At 39.4% G+C, this 19,651-nt stretch overlaps 1 protein-coding gene across 3 annotated transcripts in view; it reads right to left on the bottom strand.

Annotated features, from left to right (window-relative positions):
* The window catches only part of lmx1bb (LIM homeobox transcription factor 1, beta b), a 56,414-nt gene extending 37,556 nt beyond the window's left edge, over positions 1-18,858 (bottom strand). The window contains exons 1-5 of one of the 3 annotated variants that reach the window (XM_053325999.1): positions 18,274-18,858; positions 9,913-10,057; positions 8,911-9,032; positions 7,600-7,722; positions 6,836-7,022 (exon numbers count right to left, since the gene is read on the bottom strand). In XM_053325999.1, the coding sequence (XP_053181974.1) occupies positions 6,836-7,022; positions 7,600-7,722; positions 8,911-9,032; positions 9,913-9,965 (485 nt within the window). In that variant the 5' untranslated portion in view covers positions 9,966-10,057; positions 18,274-18,858. Of the gene's footprint in view, positions 1-6,835; positions 7,023-7,599; positions 7,723-8,105; positions 8,284-8,910; positions 9,033-9,912; positions 10,452-18,273 lie in introns of those variants that run through there. The other 2 variants (XM_053326000.1, XM_053326001.1) reach the window with 2 other exon arrangements.
* Between the last annotated feature and the right edge of the window lie 793 nt (positions 18,859-19,651).

Genomic DNA, 19,651 nt, shown 5'->3' with positions numbered 1-19,651 from the left:
TGTGTTTGCCAACATGTGCATTTACATTTAAAGCATTGTATGTTTGCGTGCATGTGCTCTGGCAAACATTTGAAAACACTGAAATATGCTAGTGTGTTTGTGTGTGTGTTTGTGTGTGAGTGTATATGCGTCCGCTCGAGTGCATAGACCACATAAGATGAGTCTCATGCTCACTTGGCTGTGGAGGCCGGGTCTGGAGGGGGACTAAGGGCCGTGGCATTCTGCAGCCCCATCCCACCCCGGCCCCATTCTTCCCTCTTTCTGGGCCTGACACAAATAAAAGGATTAGGAGCCCCCGTTTCCGTCAGACCCTCCATTCAAGACAAAGCTCCGACCGGCTTAGTGTCACACTTAATGATAAAAGTGCAAATCTCTGTCAGTCACTTTGGGCAGGAATACCGGTATTTGGGGGGCTAATCTCATTTGATGAAGATTAAAAGAGGTAAAAAAAAAAAAACAAGAGAAAGAAATGTGTTTTGCCTTATCTGTACAAATATCTAAACTGCTGAAAGTCAGACAGCCAAATTTGACATGCAGTGACAAAGATGAGCAGAGATGTGCTAAGACATATCTTTAAAATAGAGAAGAGTGATTGTGAGGCAATGGAAAAAGATCTTAGATTAGAGACAAAGAAAGGAACAGAGAGAGGAAGCAAGTGTACATACACACACACACACACACATGCGCCCACACCCTCACAAAACCTGGGGTGTATGTAGACAAACACACTGCTCTGCCCATTCCCATGTAGAGCTAGAATGTGTGACGAGAGTGTGAGAGTAAGCCTTGGGCACACAACAGTCTGAATGCAGCACTTGCCACTATGATGCCAGTCCTCTCTAGTGTATCTGTGAAAAGCCTACGTGTTGGAAAAACATTCCAGAGTGGGATCACATATACACAGTGGGGGCCAGCAGCGATACTGTGAGCCAGCAGCAGAGGCCATGTCTCAATTTCTCATGCACGTTCGACCAGGCTGCCTGAAGAAACAAGTGTGGGCTATTTCCAAACCCGGGCCGTTTAACAGGAGCAAAGCAAGACAAACGCCTCTGAAATGGAATTAGAAATGTGCAGAAATGTGCAGAAATCATTTTTGGGAAAACTCACAGTTTTCACCGATAACCCGTAAATGACATTTGAAATTAATCGTTTTAGTGCAGCAAAAAGAACAAAACCTAAAAACCCCCGAAAAGTCCAGCCACTTAAAAAGTGTTCATTCTCCTGATTTTAACGTGTAATCTGGCAAATTGAAATTGAAAACATTTGCTGAGTCTGTATATTTCTCGGCTGGCTACTTTAAGAAGCCCATTACAGTATTTCACAGATTTAGCCAAAATCTAATTTGTAAATTGCATTTAATGGTTTGTGGTTGCCTTCCTTTTTGTTATGAAGAGTTGTCATGCTGTGCAAATAAACCTGAAGGCCCGAGGACTTGGAGCCAGTAATGAAAATCACTGCATTGCCGAGCCGAAGGCTTTCTCTCCACCGTCACTGATTAGCATTGCCGATTGACTGACATGTCCCACTGGCTGCCTAACAGCCGGCTTTAGGAGATGAGGTTAAATTGTGGCTACCAACAAATTGCATGCTTGAGTTCCTCTGCACCCCTCTGCTATCATCCAATGTAATGTGAGCACACCAGGCAGATCCCTCTGCAGATCCTTCTCCTCCCCTGCACTACAGCTCCCCCACACAAAGCCACAGAGACCTCTTTCCACATCCCTCGCCACCAGTCTGGCCTCTAAAGTGGTGATGGGCATTACCGTGGCTGAGCCTCTGTGGCTTCCCGTAGCGTCCTGCAAAGTGCTTTGTGTTCCAACTGCTGCTACGCACACATACACACACTAGTATACTTATAGTCCCCCGAAACCCACCCCCCCCCCAGCACCACCACCACCCACACACCCACACATACTCACACACAATTAGACGCACACACACTAAACCAACTAAAACACACAAACATAAAGCGGAAATGCCTTTACAAAAATAAACCTTAATAAAATCACCTGATTTAACATTGTAACTACTTTCATGTGAGATTTACTGACAGTATTACAACAAAAAAAGATAAAAGACTGCTAGATATTTTATGGCTGTAGCTGGTATAAAATGTATAACAGTGCTATTCATATATACACATACATATGTACCCAAGTTCATGTAAAAAACATGGTTAAATCAAATATTCATCATTCAAAGAAGCTATATGTGGTAGTGTTTAGGATGTAGCTAGTGATGCAAATAAATACCACTCCAACAGGTATTTTAAAGGGTCTAAATGTGTTGGGGGGGAACAGTTAGCGAACCATGAGATGACAGATGATGCATCCTAGTGTGCTGCTGGGACAGGCCGAGCCATGTTGACATAAAACCCAATACTTCCTTGCAGAGGAACGGGGCCAGCTTCAGCTAGCTCCTTGCCGAGCACTAAAAATCCCAGCAAGCTGAAGCAATATTATCCAGCTTAGTGTTTCTAACATTAGATTTGTCTCTCTATAGAGGTCCTCTTTTATTTACCCAAGAGCGGTGGCTAAAGACACATTTTTATCCTTTTTAGGGAGAATGATAAAAAAAACAACAACCATAAGCTATGCTATACTGTAGCTGAGTGCTAGGAAGTCTTCCACAAAGGGAGCGAACATCCACAGATGAGCCTGCAGAGCTGCTTGGTTGTTTTTTTCTAAAATACTTTAGCAGGAGTGAGGACAGTCTTTAATTAATTGCAAAACTACCCGGCTGGGTTGACAACACAAAGCACATCCATTTTTATTTATTTATTTATTTAGTCATGTTTTCGGTGCGTATCAGTATTCGCAAAGTGCCAGGCCACGTGGGGAGTATCCTAGAGTGAGTAAAATACACACACACACACACACACAGTTGGTGTGCTAACACAGAAACCCAGCCGTCAGCATCTATCCAGCACACTGCTGCAGCGTCCCTAGCACAGCTAATTAAAAAACAACAATTTCACAGGAGGGCACTCCAAACAGTTGGAAAAAAGCACCTCTCAGCACACCGGGGGATCGGCCGGTGTACACGGGAGGTGAGACAGGTTCTGGGAGCTCTACTTTTATGTCTTCATCACCGCTGTGTTTTTCTACTACTCATACTACTGTGACCTGAATTTCATTTACTTACTAACATGCTGAAATTGAAAAATTTGGAAAAAAAAAAACTGCAAGCTGATGTTTTTGGATGAGTTACAAATAAAAATATTCAAAGAAATAATATTTAGCTGGAGAGTAAAAGTTTGTAAAATGTGGAAGAAATTCACACTGGAATGCAAGTTTTTATGTATCAGCTGCATAGTGGATAATATAGTTAGTTAATGTTATGTTTGTAGATGGAGCCCATGGCAGTTTCTAACAAGGCAGTCCATTACAGGGGTGTTGTCCAACACTTCGGTCGAGTGATAGGCTTATTACATGGGTCCTTTCAAAGCATCTGCTTGGTTAGAGGAAAGATCCCTCTGGGGGAAAAGATCTCCTTCTTTCTAATGATGTATAATTGACCTCCAAACACCAGGGCACAACAAACCAAACTCTCTCGGGGTGGTGTAATTCCACTCTACCTTTTACATACCGCCCGTCTCGTTCAAGCTTGTTCCTCCTCTACGGCTACGGCTCCTGACTGCTCTGCCTGTTTGCTTTCATTTTATCAAACTCTCAAATATTCTCACAGTAGGCAATGCTATATTACTATATTTTCTCCTCTTCCGAAATGTATATATTAACATTTATTTTCCCCATTGGAAAATATATCTCTCAGATTTTTTTTACCCTCTTTGGATGTTGAATATTGCAGGAAAATGAAAGCCATCAAAAAACATTTCTCATTCACATAAATACCAATTGCAGTTTATTCATGTCCAGACAGGGACGATAAACATGGGTCAGCTGCATGACATAAAAGGAGGAAAACATATGGGATAAAGGCTAATAAAATCCAATCTTGTTACTATATAATTGCACCATATGGAGCGAGATGGGCTGAACTGTGTTGGTGGGAGTTTTAATAACACGGTACACAATTGTTTTCCCCCGTCTGCACTTAAACCTGTTCCAAAGGTGCGAAAAAAGACTGCTTGCCAATTCCTTGATTTATTATAGCTAGTGAGAGCTGATTACGGGGCATGAATCAGTTGCTGTTGGAATGTAATTAGGCACGTAGACCTCTGTAAGGCTAGGAGCTCTCTTCACAGCCCAAAGCAGTTTGTGGGCTGACAAATGCATCTTAAATGGGTGTCATAAAAGTCAAAAACGTGCCAATTACATCTTTAAGTATCCCATCAATGCAAATGAAATAAACAGAAAAAAAGGGATCCTTCTGTCTGTGTGATGGAGGGAAACCTCCAGCTAGTTTTTAAGGTAGGAGGAGTAAAAACAAACTAAAAAGAAAAAAAAAGGAGAAAAAAAGTGGAAGAGAGGAAAGGTGAAGAATTAAAAGATGTGATGAATAACAGTGTGCGAGAGCAGGACGGCGCCCAGCGGGTTGTTGTGTTTGGCTGGGGTGATCGGACGTGCCACACAAGCTCACAGCATTTTAAAAACACCAAAGGTAGCAAAAGTATAGGGGGAGGACGCCGGTCACTTATGTACCAAATATGGCTCTACAAATGCATATCAGTCAAATGTCAGGAAAGAATATTATTTGGAAGCAAAATAGACCCCCTGCCTTTGTGTGTTTATCTCTGTCTTCATTCTTTACACACACAAAACAAATAAGAAGAAAAACTACAAGAGGACTTGAGTGAAACAGGCATGAGAAAGAGATCCTTCCCTCTGCCGGACTGTCTCAGCTTCCAGCCACCTCTGAGCCGTGACGCCGTGACTCTGGTATCCCATAGTTACTGCTATGAATTTTCCATTGTTATCAGCGGACTACACTCCTGTCACAAAGCTGGATGAATGGCACACATGGCAATAGATGTAACTCTTTGTTGCCGGCGAGGCATCTAGCAGAGAGCCATAATGTCCCGGTAATCGAAGTAGAATTGTTAAAAAGGCCGGACACAAAAAGCTGAAAATTCAGTGACAAGCATGAAAAGCGCTCATGCGATGAGAAACACAGGGCACCCCAGGGTCCTCGCAGGCCAAACAGCAACCCCTCAGCACTGTTACTTCCTCAATATTTGCCTCACTATATCTGCCATCTCTGCTGCTTTTATGTGATAATCTACTAACTCAATTTACTCATTTATCTTACTCTGTAGCTAATGGGTGTGATAATTTTTTTTTTCTGTGGGAAAATGTAACAGCTGCAATTAAAAAACAGATTTAAAATACTTCCTTAAATAAGTGTAATTTAAGAATGAAAAAGTTGTATTGTTTTTATTTAGTTATTGCTTTTATTTACTATAAAAAACAATAAACATATGAATATTCTCATTTATTTATAATGAGTCAAATTCATAATAGAGTAGTAGAATTCATAATATCTTAAGTTCTTTTATTGCTGTAAATTCAGCTGGACCAATTATCAATTTACCTATTTGTATGTAATTATATTGTTCTGCTGTTGTAATTCAACTCAAATCAAAATTACTTCTGAAAAAAAAATTGAAACGTTTTCAAACAGTCAAACTTGCAGTTTAACTGTGGTAAATGATTAATGGCATTAAAATATGTGTGTATGTGTATGTGTGTGTGTGTGTGTGTGTGTGTGTGTGTGTGTGTCTGTGTTTGTGTAAGTATGTGTGTGGTTGTCTTGGTGTGTGTGTGTTCTTCAGATGTCTGTGCATAAATAGCTGAAGTTTTAATTATTATTTTCTTTGTAAATCCACAGTAACGTGTTGAGCCTTGCAGGTAGACATCATCTCAGTAGAGGAAGAAGTGCAGGTTGTTTTTCATTATGATGCTAATAGCTGCCATGTCGCATAAACCTAATGTTAAAACACAACATATCTAATATAACTAAATAAAATAAAAAGAAATTAAATGACTTAATACGACTAAAATAATAAAAAAAATGTCACGATCAACTAAATATAAGGGACAGAAATGGAGGCATCAGATTTATAAAATGAGCCTGATGATGGGAAAAAAATCAGTCTAAACTGCTCTGTGGCTTTACAGTGTGTATGGAAATTTTTAAAAAAAGGTGTTTTTCATGTTTTGAATGATAAGCGGGGAGGCCTTGTGACGAAACCAGTAAAATAAATGACAGATCGGAATAAAAAGCGAGAAATGTACGCCTGCACATTCTCGGGCCTGAGTGGGATCAGCAGCCTCTTCTTTTTTTTGGTAAGATAAATGCAATCGATGTGGTGAGACAAATGTGGAAATATCGTGGGCCACTGTGAGAAATATAAAGCCAAACGTATGACATGAATATATGACCGCCAATGCGTGCGTGCGTGCGTGCGTGAGTGAGTCCTCCAGCCAGTGTGCACGCGCTCTGCAAAAATGTCCAGATTTCCAAAGTCATAAATTTAATATTTAGAATTAAAATGATCTGATTTAATTCCGCTTGTTCATTTTGCGCTTTAATTGTTTTTTTTCCTCCCATTTTCAAGAGACAAGTAAACGCAGCAGAATAAATCCATGACAACGGATTCATTTGTCATGTCTTCATTTTAAATTATTTTGAATTTCTTAAAACTTGAATCAATTGTGTCAAATTTAAACACGCTTCACACCAGCTGGATGACTTGCTCTGACGGTATTTTTTGCACCGTGAGTGAGACATACACAGGGGCCTACAGGGCCAGCCACAGCCATCACTGCCTTTTTTTTTTTTAAATCACTGCAAACCAACCAAAGCATCTTAAGAAGCGCAAAAAAAAAAAAAAAAAAAAAAGGAGTCCCCTTTTTCTTTAAATTGTGCTTACTGTTGGTAGTCGTGTTTGCAGTAAAGTTTCCTTTCTCTGAAGTAACAGCTGGTGGTGAGAGGCTGTTGACACACGGTGCACTGCAAACACTCTTCATGCCATGAGGAATCGTTGACTCTCATCAAGAAGCGGTCGGAGATGGGACGCTGGCATCCTTCACACACGGATGGATGATGACATTCAGTCCCTGGAAACAACAACAAGAAAAAAAAGACAAGCGGCAGAGGAGTTGTGTTTACTGGGCCTTGTCAGGGAAAAGCGACAACAGGGGCCTGAATCACACAGGCTGCAGTGTTGTCTGATGAAATGCTGCAAAGCCTCACAGGCCTTAACAAGCTCTCCATAGATGTTCATTCAACTGTGTGATATCAGACTACATTAAAAAAGCAGCTTTTAATTGCTGAATTAGATATTTTCTATCCAATCAGGCTTTGCTCGTTACATCTTTCATCCAGTCTTTAAAAAGGCATGGATCAGTCAGGATACTTTGACAATTACACCAGAATAAAAGCACACTTCTATTACAAACACCTACATTTACCACATTATTAGATCAGCTGTTTTTTAACCATTTCCATGAGCTTTGATCAGTTTTGCAATGATGTAAGATGAGAAACATGTCAGTAAACCGATCAGATGTGGGCATTAAAGCAGTGGCATCCAGACACAACTAACAGTCTGGTATATTTGACCTGCACTTTATTACAGTGCACAGTGGTTTGCTGAGGTTTCTCAAAGTGAAACAAAAAAACAAAAAAACTCACCGAGCATGATTCCGAGCGTGGCTTGTCCCGATCGCAGGGGATGATCTTCAATTTTTATGCCGTCCAACATGATGCACGTCTCGGATTGTTCTCCCACGGAGAGGCGCTCCAGTGACACCAGACCTGTTGCAATATCCATAAGAATACGGTCAGACTGGACAAGAAAAAAAAATCCCCGTATTTGGACACAGCAACAACAATAACAAAAAAAAAAAAAAAAAAAGAAGCTGTCTGGAGGTGGGAACCGCAAGACGAGAAACCTGTTGAAACCGTTTTTGAGTTCCGTGTGACACAGCCTGCAGTTTGGAGGAGGAGGAGGAGGAGAAAAAAAAGAAAATGAACTTAACAGAAGTAGCAAAGACTCGCCTCTGATGTTCACAATAGTGTGGTGGGTAAAAAAAAAAAACAGTCTAAGTCGGCTTCTCGGATCCCTGATGTGTCAAGATAAGCGTTGAAGAGACAAGAAAGCAAACAACAGACGTGGAAAAACTCTCTTGAACAGTCACCTGCTATTATCACGACTGAGGAAGCTTGATCTTCTCGTCCTCAAGCCGACGGGAGAGAGAGAGAGAGAGAGAGAGAGAAAAAGAAGCCGGGGGAAGAAGAAAAAAAAAATTCTTCAAGCGAGAGAAATAACTGCTTTTGTCACTGATGAGGGAAAAAAATCGAGAGGAAAAAACACTTGACAACAAATCCAAAAGATAAGGAGAAGCGTATAGATGTCCCGGGCAGTAACTCTTGGAAGTATACAGAGACGGTTGGTTGGTTTGTGCCCCTGTCGCTTGCAAAAAGTCTGAGATCGAGATTGAAGCGAGTGGATCCTCCCACTCCTCCTGCATGCATGGCTGCGCGTTTTTTTCATTCCTCATTCACTACCATTGGGATGCTATTGGAGAAGAGTACAGTGCGCTCCACACAGTCCAATAACAACATACACACGCAGAGGCAAAGAAGACTGCAGAAAAATGATTTTTTTTTTTTTTTTTTAACACAGGCTCGAGCTGACACTGAGGCAATACAAAACAACAGGACGTTACAATAATAATAACAACAATTAAAAAAAAAAAAGTGTAATTACCCTTTTATTAAGTTATTAGCTAATCTATATAAGCATGCACCCCCTCTGAGAAAATGAGAAATCCTGCAATTTGGTTTCTTTATAGCAGAAATTTAACTAAAAATATAGAAGCAGGAAAAAAACTTATACATTTATGAGAAATTGTTATATTTCTCTCCACAATGAAAAGCACAGACAGACTCTCTTTCTATCTGTGTGTGTGTGTGTGTGTGTGTGTGTGTTTGGAGCATCACATGTTTTCCTTGCTCTTTTGTGCATTGTTTCCAGTGGAAGCTGCTGATGCACCTGGAGATCAGCGGTGATAACAGCGGCCTGTCCGGCACTGAGGCGGACACTGCGAGCCATGCCTGTCCATCTTTCGGTCAGGGGGAAAAAAAACACACACACACACACCAATAATAATACTACTACTACTACTACTAATAATAATGTGGATAGGAATTTCTTACAAGAAGATCAGCTGTTCAACCGCTGATTAAATTAGACAAATGAGCCCCAGTGTAGAGTCAAAACAACCTCTGCTGAATACTTTTTTTTTTTTAAATCCACACAGAGCATCCGAATAAGATAATATGAGTGTTATGTAAACTACTAATATTCAGGAATGATCAGTGCAATGTTTTGTCTTTTATTAACACGTGTGTGTGTGTGCATGTGTGTGTGTGCGTGTGTCAAAATGAAGACATTTGCATGCAGGTGTTGTTGAGGAATATTGCACTGAGGCCTGTCTGAAATTACAGGGCTGCTAATGAGACTGAGCGCTGCTTCCCAGGTCACACCGCAGGAGAGGCTGATTGTTATCAACTTCTTAAGAAAAAAAAAAGACGAAAAAAAAGAAGAAGAAGAAGAAGCTACAGGCCCAGGCAAGAAAAAAAAGAAGAGTGGGCACATATAACATATAGGTAAAATATGGGTTAAGGAAAGCAGTGTTGCTGTATGATCAGATTTTTTATCAGCTTTATTCTAATTATAATAAATAGAAAAGAAAACTACCTGCTGCTTCAATGAAGATGATGAAGACAAGCCTACTCCTAAATAATAATAATAATAATAATGATAATAATAATAACAATAATACATGAATAAATAAATAACAATACTAATAATAATGTTTCTGGAAATTATAAAATGTTAAAAAAAAAAAAACTTTATTTCACGCAATTTATTACAAAGCAATTTTATGAAATGATGGAAGACATGATCCAAATGTCCAAAATGTGTCTCTACTATTTTACCTTGAGTCCACAGGCTTGGCTGCGTCTTGTTTCTGATGTCCTTTGTGAAGCATCAAGGCGATGACCTGTAGCCCAGTTTGAGGAAACAGAGAGCAGATTGTTGGCGTTGCCCTCTGCCGTTCACTGCGAGAATAGCTGAGCTCCACTGAGGGATGCAGGAGAGTCACATACACAGAGGAGATGTTAGTATTTCACCTATTGATTTTTTATTTTTTTATTTTTTAAGAAGCATATAACAACCACAGAAATGCTTACAGAGATATAATACTGGAGTCTGTGTATGTTTCATTAAGTGACACAGAGCAACACTTGCTCTGTTCAAGTGAGTCCACGCCAGTCATGAAGTCATCCACCCCCGGCTTAGCTTTCCCCCTTATTTCCATCACTTCTATCAGCATGGGGTCAATTACCTCTGCCTTGCACTATATTGGATTATCTGACCGCTGAGCAGCATTATGAGCTGAGCATCATCAATACAATATAATCAATACGTCAAAAAATAACAAACAAACATGTAAAGCCAGTAGTAGCCTAACCCAGTGCTCCTTCACTGCACCCCCCCCCCCCACACACACACCCACCACCACTCCCACCCCTCCCCCCTATCCATCCAACCATACTCCGGTTATCAACCAACGCAGGTCACTTGTGTGAATGAGGACATCAAACATTCATTCAATAAATCAATCCGCCAACTTTAGCCTGCGGTGCTTTAATGAGCCTCTACATGACAAGCCCTCCCTCACTTTCTGTTAAAAAAAAAAAAGCACACACACACACACACACACACACACACACACAAACGTTGCAGCAGGTGTTCTGAACTGAAAGAACTGGTCCCGAAAGTTCAGCAATTTGACTTTAAAGCGACCAGAACTGTTGCATCCAGCGGGAAGGTAAGAGACCATTATAACGCACCTTTACAGAGCAGCGCGCATTAATACAGGCTGCATGGCTCATGTGTTTTCACCAGAAGTAAAACGACTGTGAATATCAAGGAGAAGAAAATAATGATGTAGACTTTAACTGCAGAAATGATGTCGGAAACAGCAAAATGATCATTCTAAAAGCTAAATGTTTCTAAATAAAATTATTACACATCTGTTTAGAAATGAAAACCCGGCAGATTTGGGAGAAAGTTTGGAGGAAAGTGCATAAAAAAATAAACAAGCCTCTACTATTTGAACTGACAACCGTTAATTATGTTATGAAATGTATTTAATAAATAATGATTAAACTAAATTAATGCGTCATTAACGCGTCAGGCTACATTAATGCGTAATGACGCATTAAGGTAGTCGGATTCAGAAGAGATTTAAAAAAAATAGTTCCAAACTGAACATAACTGGTCATAAATAAATAAACGCAATAAATAAATTGAATTATTTAAACCCGGCGTGGAATTTTAAATGGCATCGAAACAAATGCCTCAGTCAAACTAAAACTCAGGTAGGAACATAATTATTCTATTTTAATTACATTTCCATCATGGCGCTCAGGAGCCACGCAGGATGCATTCATTTTGGAGCCGAGACAATAAGTCACACAGCTCCAGCTGAGTGTCAGGCCTGCTCTGCATGTGCACACCCGCAGGCTGATGCACTGCAAAGCCTGGAAAAATAACTATGTGCAAACTAAAACAGTAACATATTTAACCGAATATGTGGACTCTAATACGCGCCAGTATTAGTATTATTTATCGTTATTATTATTATTATCATTATTACTATTATTATTATTATTATTACACAATAGCAGTAGAGTTTTGCTTCAGCTCAACACTAGAGCATTTTCAATTATGCGCAAAACAAAGCGCGTCGATGAGCATTTGAAAAACAAAGTTCAACAGTGAACAACTCTTCACATCCCTTAAAAGAGAAACTCAGCAAACCATGAGCGTAATGGCTCCCTAAATTGCAGGGCTAGAGGACTTTGATAATGAACTCACTTTGATCTTTTAATGAGTCTTTCTAAGCTCTCCATGATGCTTTAAAAATGCTAGAATGACAGAAAGAAAAAAAAAACATACAGGCACTTCTAATTTGTTTGCTCCCAGAGTTGCACTTGAGCATCTTAAAATCAGACACTCTGCAGGGCACAGTTTCTGATCCTGAACACAGACAAGGACTAAAGAGGAATAAGAGGGTGGAGGTGAGGGGGGTTCTATTTTTCTATCCTGAAACCCGCTCACCTTTCTCTCATATGGACGCTTCTCTTTAAAAAAAAAATCCTGGCTGGCTGAATATAAACTGGGCACTTTTCTCATCAAGTCAACGGAGCCGCTGGTCGGTAGAAGATCAACAGTGAAGCTTATTGAAGGTTTGCACGTCGGCAAATTGCGACGAATCAACTATAACTGCTGAGTCTTCATATTTTCCACAATTTTTTCCTCTCTTTTTTTTTTATTTTTAGCTTCTTTCGTTAAACCGTGCATGTTGTAATAGTGTGATTGCGCACACAGAGAGAGAGAGAGAGAGGGAGAGTAGAGAAGGCAGTGCTGTGTTATAATAACAAACAGCCGGGGAGATTTAGGGCCCCGCAGGCCTATGTGGGCTCCTGAATACTAAATTCAACAACTCGTTTTGATTTAAAAAAAAAAAAAAAAAAAAAAAAGTCACAAATCGGGTTCGTGTGACGTAAAAAAAAAAAAAGTGTATATTTATACAGGCGTTATTTTCCATACTAATATTTCACTTTTATCTCCCTAAACAAGAGAAAACAGAGAAGTTATTTATGCCTCATCCCACTTCATCTCATCCACTCACATATTTCTGCTTTTATCCCGCCTGAACCACATGGCCCTTTTTATCTCACTGAGACAGCCAAAAGAATGATACTGCGGGATAATCCCGACTCCCCGAGGATTAAGCCCCGAGTATAATGCAGCACTGTCAACCCATGGCTAGATTTGTTTATGTTATGATTTATTGGATTCAGCTTTTTCTTCCACTGACAAATTTATTGAGTTCCTGACAGATGGCCTGACGGGCTCCTGTGTGACAGCGAGCTGACAGACAAGTTTGAAATGGTACTGAGTCTGTAAAAGTGTTTACCTGTTTGTGCTGTTTGTTAACGCATGGAGCAAAACTCTACTGTAATTTCATTCATCTAACAATATAGCCCCTTCCCCAAACTACTGACAGTCTATAAACCAACACTATAGCAATAATAACAACACTAGTTTTAATACTACTACTACTACTACTATAAATAAATCCATACACCTACATCAGGATTTAAAGTTAAAATCATTACACATCTAACAGTTGTAACTAATTCAAAGAACAGTAAGAGCAAGTCCTTGTAATAGATAAATGGATCGATTGATGTAAAACGTATAAAATAGTGTTTAAAGTGCTAAAACGTTTTTTATTCATCTCCAGTTTTTCATTTATTTCACAGTAGGCTATCATATTTAGTTGCTGCATGACTGAGATTTGGGACTTTTAAATCAAATCAGAAATAATAAATTAAAATGAAATAAGAACTATTTCATCAAAAATCTTGTGAGAAATACACGATGGCAATAACACATGTTAAATCTATTCAGTTCGCTCTGTCTTTCAGTAGATTACTACTATACTTATTATCATTCTCAGGTCTAAAGACTCATTTGTCTTGAGGAACAGTGAAGCAACAGCTCATCTGATGACAGTGATCCAGGATGCAGTCAGATTTATGCACCTGGTCTCCTCTGACTCAGTCTAAATACATATTACTTCACAGTTTGTATGTTGATGTTATCTGAGACCCCTCCGACACATTATTATCTGAATTACAACATCATCCCCTGCTGGACAAAAGCAGGCAGTACAAGCTCGCCTGCTCCTCATGTATCTGTCATTAGAAACGCCGCAACTGAACAATGCTCCAGTAAAATACACTTCATCTAAGTTAGTATCAGAGTACTTAGTGCTGTAAATATAGTTATTAAATATACAAATAAACATCAAATTATCCTATCAAGTGACACTGACACTATGCATTAATATAAGTCAAACTTTCAATGAAGCACATGCTGGATTTGTTCAATACTTGTTCAAAACTTTAAATTAATAAAAAGTCTGTTTACATTTTTTTTAATCCTCATCTTGAAATTATACATTTATATTTATTAGGATAAACATTTTATAAATTCTGAATTACTTAGTAAAGCATTTATAAAAGGTAAATTCATAGTTTAAATGTCCTGTTTAATTATTGTGGCCCTCTCTTTTTTATATGTATACTGAAGGGAAGAAAATACAGAAATACAATGTCTAGCTTTTCCTTTTTTTTTTTGCTTATTTGTACAACATTAAACATGGAAGTTATTATATATAGAGGGAGATCATAAATTGTAAAAGTATTGTGTAGAAGTTGCGATACACAATATTATATAATCTGAAATAATATAATGTCAAAGCTAAATTAGCACAATGATAACCACTTTGAGAAAATCACGTGTTTACTATAACAAGAACATATTGTGGATAAACAGGCATAAATAATATGTTTTTCATTCAGTCCAGACTTTCTCTAAATACACTGCATTCATTCTATTTTTTGAAATCTTATTATTATCATATTATTGTCATGACTGATGGCTAATACATTTGGTGTTTTTAATACTTTCATTCAGAGACAAAACAATACAATAACAATAATTGTTTCTCAATGATCTGGAGTGTTTTCTATGCATTTGAGTTCTTCTTCCAATACAATTTGTTGTTTTAAGTGAAGTAATAACATATAATATATAAATCAAATTAGGTCTGTTCTACATCCTGTCATATAATAATAATATACAGAAATGACTTTTGAAAGTTCAATGAATATTTTTTTTCTTTTCCTCCCCCCCAAAGGATTATCTCCAAAACATTTTTTAAAAAGTTGCTCAAAGTTGGTTCACAGATGGCAACAGATGAAGCATTATGAAACAAAATCTTTTTATTCTGTGATGTGGGGATCTCTCCTTCCCTTCTGTTTAACTTCACGCACAGGCGATGGCTAAACAAGTCTCCATGTGAGCCAAAGCTGTTCAGACACATGAGGAACGACTTACTGCAGGGTAATTTCAAGCCAAATTAAAACCTGGGCTCCAAATGTCTCCATGAGACACACACCCACATGTATTTGTGACTTTCTCTAACTGTTGATGAGCGCCTAAAGAATCTTAAATCTTTCTCCAAAAAGAAACATCCAATAACCAACGCGGAGGCGCTGAGTGGAGGAACCACACAGAAACAAAACAATGGCATGCCCCTTTGAGAAACTTAAAAAACTTTGGCCCATGTGCGTATAGAAACGATTGATATTAGATGTCGCCGGCGCAGCGGGGAACCTGGCATTTGTTGTTACATGCGTGGCTGTTTTCATCGTTAGTAAAAAAAGTGTCTCAGCGTGGCCAAGATTTGCAGCGCCTTTCATCAGATGATCATGTTATTCAGTGGATTTGTCTCCGTAAAAATAATGTTTCCTCTGACCAAAAAAAAAAAGAAGGAAGAAAAAAGTAGAGGCTGCAGGAGGCCAGGAGCATGATTTTAGGATGTGTGCCATTAACAACAAGAGTAGGCCTTCTCTACCCGCTCCTCATGTGGAATGCATAAATTCTGTGTCTGCTGAATAAATTGCATGTGCTCGCAGACTTTGTGGCTGAAGTATTGAAAGATATTCTAAATACATCTACATATATACTGGCTGTGATACTGAGCTACACTTAAATGGGCAGAAAGACATGACATGGAATGACATATCTGTAGAAGCAGTCAGTACCTACGGCTGGCTATGATCCAGGCGTTACATGTACTGACCAGTGATAGGGACTAAACATTTTTTTTTTTTTTTAAACAGAAGTGAGTAATTTCAAAGGAGACACGCAGAAAATGTGGCTACACAGGCCAGCAGCAATAAAACATCATTATAATCAGACATTTCTTATTTTGGCTTGACCATAAGGAAACGCTGCACAAGTGTTATTCTTTTTCTGTATCAATCAAACACACTGGATGTGTTTTGTGTGTGTGTGTGTGTGTGTGTGTGTGTGTGTGTATGTGCGCGCACACACATGTATGATTGCAAGTGTGTCATTAATAGGCCGCACTTCAGAGAAAAGGTAGAAATCCACCAGATGTTTTGCAGCTGGGTGGATCTGGTAGTGAAGATCTAGACAGCATCTGTCACAGGCGAACATTTCTAATCTGTCCTGAACATTAGGCAGAGAGCACTAAAAACCCATCACCGGCTGCACGTGCTGCTCAGTTCACAATGTGCTTGCCACAGGCTCTACAGTTTGGCCATGAGAAAGTTCAAAATTAAAGGAGAAGGAAAAAATAAAAATAAAAATAATATTTATCAAGCTGAGCTGTAAAGTTGCAATTTAAACTACATTAATCCTCAAAGATTTCTTTTATACTCTTCTCCTCTAAGCAGTGTGTGGGTGACGTCTCTTAGAAAACAAAACAAAGGCTAACAGGCTAACTGAAGTTAGTAGGGTTGAGTGCCTGAGGCTGCAGAGCGGGGCTTTGAACTAAAGGTCCGCCAGAACTTAGTGAGGTCAAGATCTGTCAAACTCTGGGCAGAACTAACATCATCATGATCTGAACGGAGGGAACATTCAAATTCTCAAACCTATTCATGACATTTCAATTGTGGAAGAAAGAAAAATGCATTTAAGGTTCAGTCGTCACTGCTATTACCATCTGAAATCCCCCTACACTCAAAAATGTGTTTTGATTATTGTTACTTTACTGTGCAGAGTTTGACGCGAGGAGGCTGTTTTCACATTCTTCTGCTGAAAGTGGAAAGTTTCTCTGCAGTCTCTTTAAACTGGAATTTAAGACGTGTATCTAAGATCATTAATTCACAACCAGCTTGGAGCCAATCCTGGTTCAGCATTAAACGTACACAAGTGTGGAAACTTGAGGTCTCCAGTGCACATAAACTGAGAACGGACTTTTCAGTGAAATAGGAAACATCTTGTGTTTCTTACTTAAACTTCGAAAATGAATATTTTCTAGATTCTGGATTTTTCAATGAAGGAAAAGGAGGAGATGTAATAAAAATGATGAGGTGAAAAAACATATTAGTTGCATATTAATATTTCAAGCAAAGTATTATTATGTCTTGAGTCATGTCTAGAGGGGGTCTTTAAGTTTTGTAAAAATCAATCATTCTGAAAGAGTAATGACACCGGTTCTAATGTCTTTTAATGAGAAGAAACCTCACAGAGATGCAACCCTAGATCCCACTTTTTATTTTGTTATTGCTGCTTCCATCAGACACTTCTTTGGACATTTTGACACATCAATTTTTACAGTGGCTACACTATTGTGTTTCAAAGCTAACTAGGTTGTGTTTATCTAACATACTCAGTTTTGGAACTGTGGGAATGGCTTGAAGCTGACCTTGATGGTCTCTAGATATTTCCCTTCCTGGGTTCATGCGCCTAGTTACCAGTTGGTCAACCTCACGGCCCCATGAACTGACCCTGTCCTCCCTCCGAGGTTTGAAAGGAAAAGAAACCCAATTCTCGGGGGAGCGCTACGACTAACAAGAAAACTGCTGGCCTGAATCTCTCAGAAGTGCTGTGTTTTCCCACTGGACCACTTTCAGCTTAATAAACATCTTAACTAGCCAGAGGTCCCATGGGAGCTGCTGGGAAATCCTCTGGGCAGCCAGAGCTCAGGAGCTGGCCCTTTATTGCATCCAGGTGGCTGTTAAAAAATGCTGGCCGGCCATTAATGTCAAATAAAATGCAAGTGGCACCTTCAGGGGTGGACAGGGTCAGTGCACCTGTCTGTGGACGAAAGCTCCCCTCGCCCCTGTGTCCGATCGGTTTGATGTCGCACTTCTGTGTTGTGCCACCGCGGTGCCAGCCACATGGCAGCTTACAGTGCAAACATCCTCTACACATGAGCAGAAGTCAAGGTATATTTTACTTTTACCTTGAAGTCCCCTGCAGAGGAATCGAAACCTACCATCCCGTTGTATGAATGCAACACTAACGGGTAAATCAGGGCGATGCTAGTTGTAATTCTATTCAATCACTTCCTGTTTGTTTATGACTGCTTCACACGTATGTGAACAGTGGCAACAGCTTCCCTTCATCTCTCCAACCTGGTCGCTGTCCAAAGGGAGAGTTAATTGTCCCACAGGTTGTGGAGAGACCTGGATGGCGATTTGGGCCTTTGATCTGACTTGAAAGGAGTTAATTGATTTCTGTGTTACAGGCAGTGTTAGGGGGGAGAGAAAAAAAGATGCTTGCTGGTCATTTCACAACATGTGCAGAAATATCTCAGAGAGAGAAGGAGGGAGGGGATGAAGAGAGAGATCACCTCACACCCGACTACATCCCTGCTCAATTACAATAATTTGACTCACATGGTCTGGCCGCCGTGGCAGAGAGAGATGGGAGGGGAGTCGCTGTGTGGGGGAGGAGAGGGGGATCCCTGCTCTGGGAGATCACTCATCATACCTCTAGCTGAGGTAAGAAAAGACAGATTTGATGTGCGGCTCCCCTCGGAGTGCAGCCCGGGGGCTTGTTAAGGTGGCGGTACGGAGAAGACCACACGTCTAACCTCCTGCTTTATGTCTCAGAGGGACACTCCAACATGTGATGACGTCAGCATGCAACAAAGAGACAAGAGAGTGCTGGAGTTAACCGGTAAGCAGTACAGTTTCACTGCATTCAATCTGTGTGGCCGTTTCTCTTGGAACATCAGGATTAGTTTGTGCATTTATTTTTCTTACAAGCTTTTCATGTTCAAGTTCATAGGAAGCTGAGCCTGTTACAGCATGCACTTGATGGAAGGCATCTCATTAGGAAGCACAGTATCAGGTGAAGTCAGGTAATTTGAGACATCAGGTAAAATGGGACAAATAGGCTTTTTACATTTTGAGTTATTTAAATATTAGCAGTCAATCACCAAACATGTTATTGAATTGTTGCTACAAATTTCCTTTATATGAAACTTTTGAAACAAAAATTTTGATTGGTCTGGGATAACCAGGATGGGCGGAGCAAACATAAAAAAAAAAATCACAGTCACAGAATTTACAAGGTAGGCCATGTTAGCATGTTGATTGACTATTATAAGAGTACAACACCAAAATGGTTGTAGGTGTTGCATTTTAATGGTTTGACTTGTAATCAAAAATATTTTCACATTACATTTCTATGGGAAAGGGTTTTGAGTGACCGTCCCATTTTACCTGAATGTATGAGGTAATATGGGATGAAACCATTAAGCTATCTGCATTTTGTAGGCAACCAGGGACCATAAAGTCATGTGTTACTATTGTTTTTTATATGGTAAATGGTATATGGTATGCTATTGTATGCCAATAGCATACATTACAGGTTACACAACAATTATTTTTTTATGTTTATTTTTCAAATGGTTAAATCAATTTATCAGTTCAATCATTAATTCGTCAAATTATTAATGTAACCTCACTATTCATTAAAAAAAGATTGAAAACTGTAAGCTAATTAGGCATGTAAATTCCTGACAGGCCTAATTAGCCTCCACTTTTCAATTGGCCAATTTTGTGACTGTCCCATTTTACTTTAACATGTCATGAGAGTGACGTAGGGGTTCTTGATGTGTTTGAAGGCTCCACGTTTCCAAAGTATTTTACTTGGCAACATACTTTCTTTATAGAAATATAACAGAGATCCATAACAAGTTCTAAAAGTGACACTTCAGAATTTTAGGTGATTTTCTTGGTAATCTACCAAAAGGTGTCCCAAATTTCC

The sequence above is a fragment of the Scomber japonicus genome, chromosome 9, assembly GCF_027409825.1.
Source record: "Scomber japonicus isolate fScoJap1 chromosome 9, fScoJap1.pri, whole genome shotgun sequence".
Taxonomy (NCBI): domain Eukaryota; kingdom Metazoa; phylum Chordata; class Actinopteri; order Scombriformes; family Scombridae; genus Scomber; species Scomber japonicus.
Note: the sequence above shows the minus strand (reverse complement) of the source record. Positions and strands in the feature narration are given on the sequence as shown.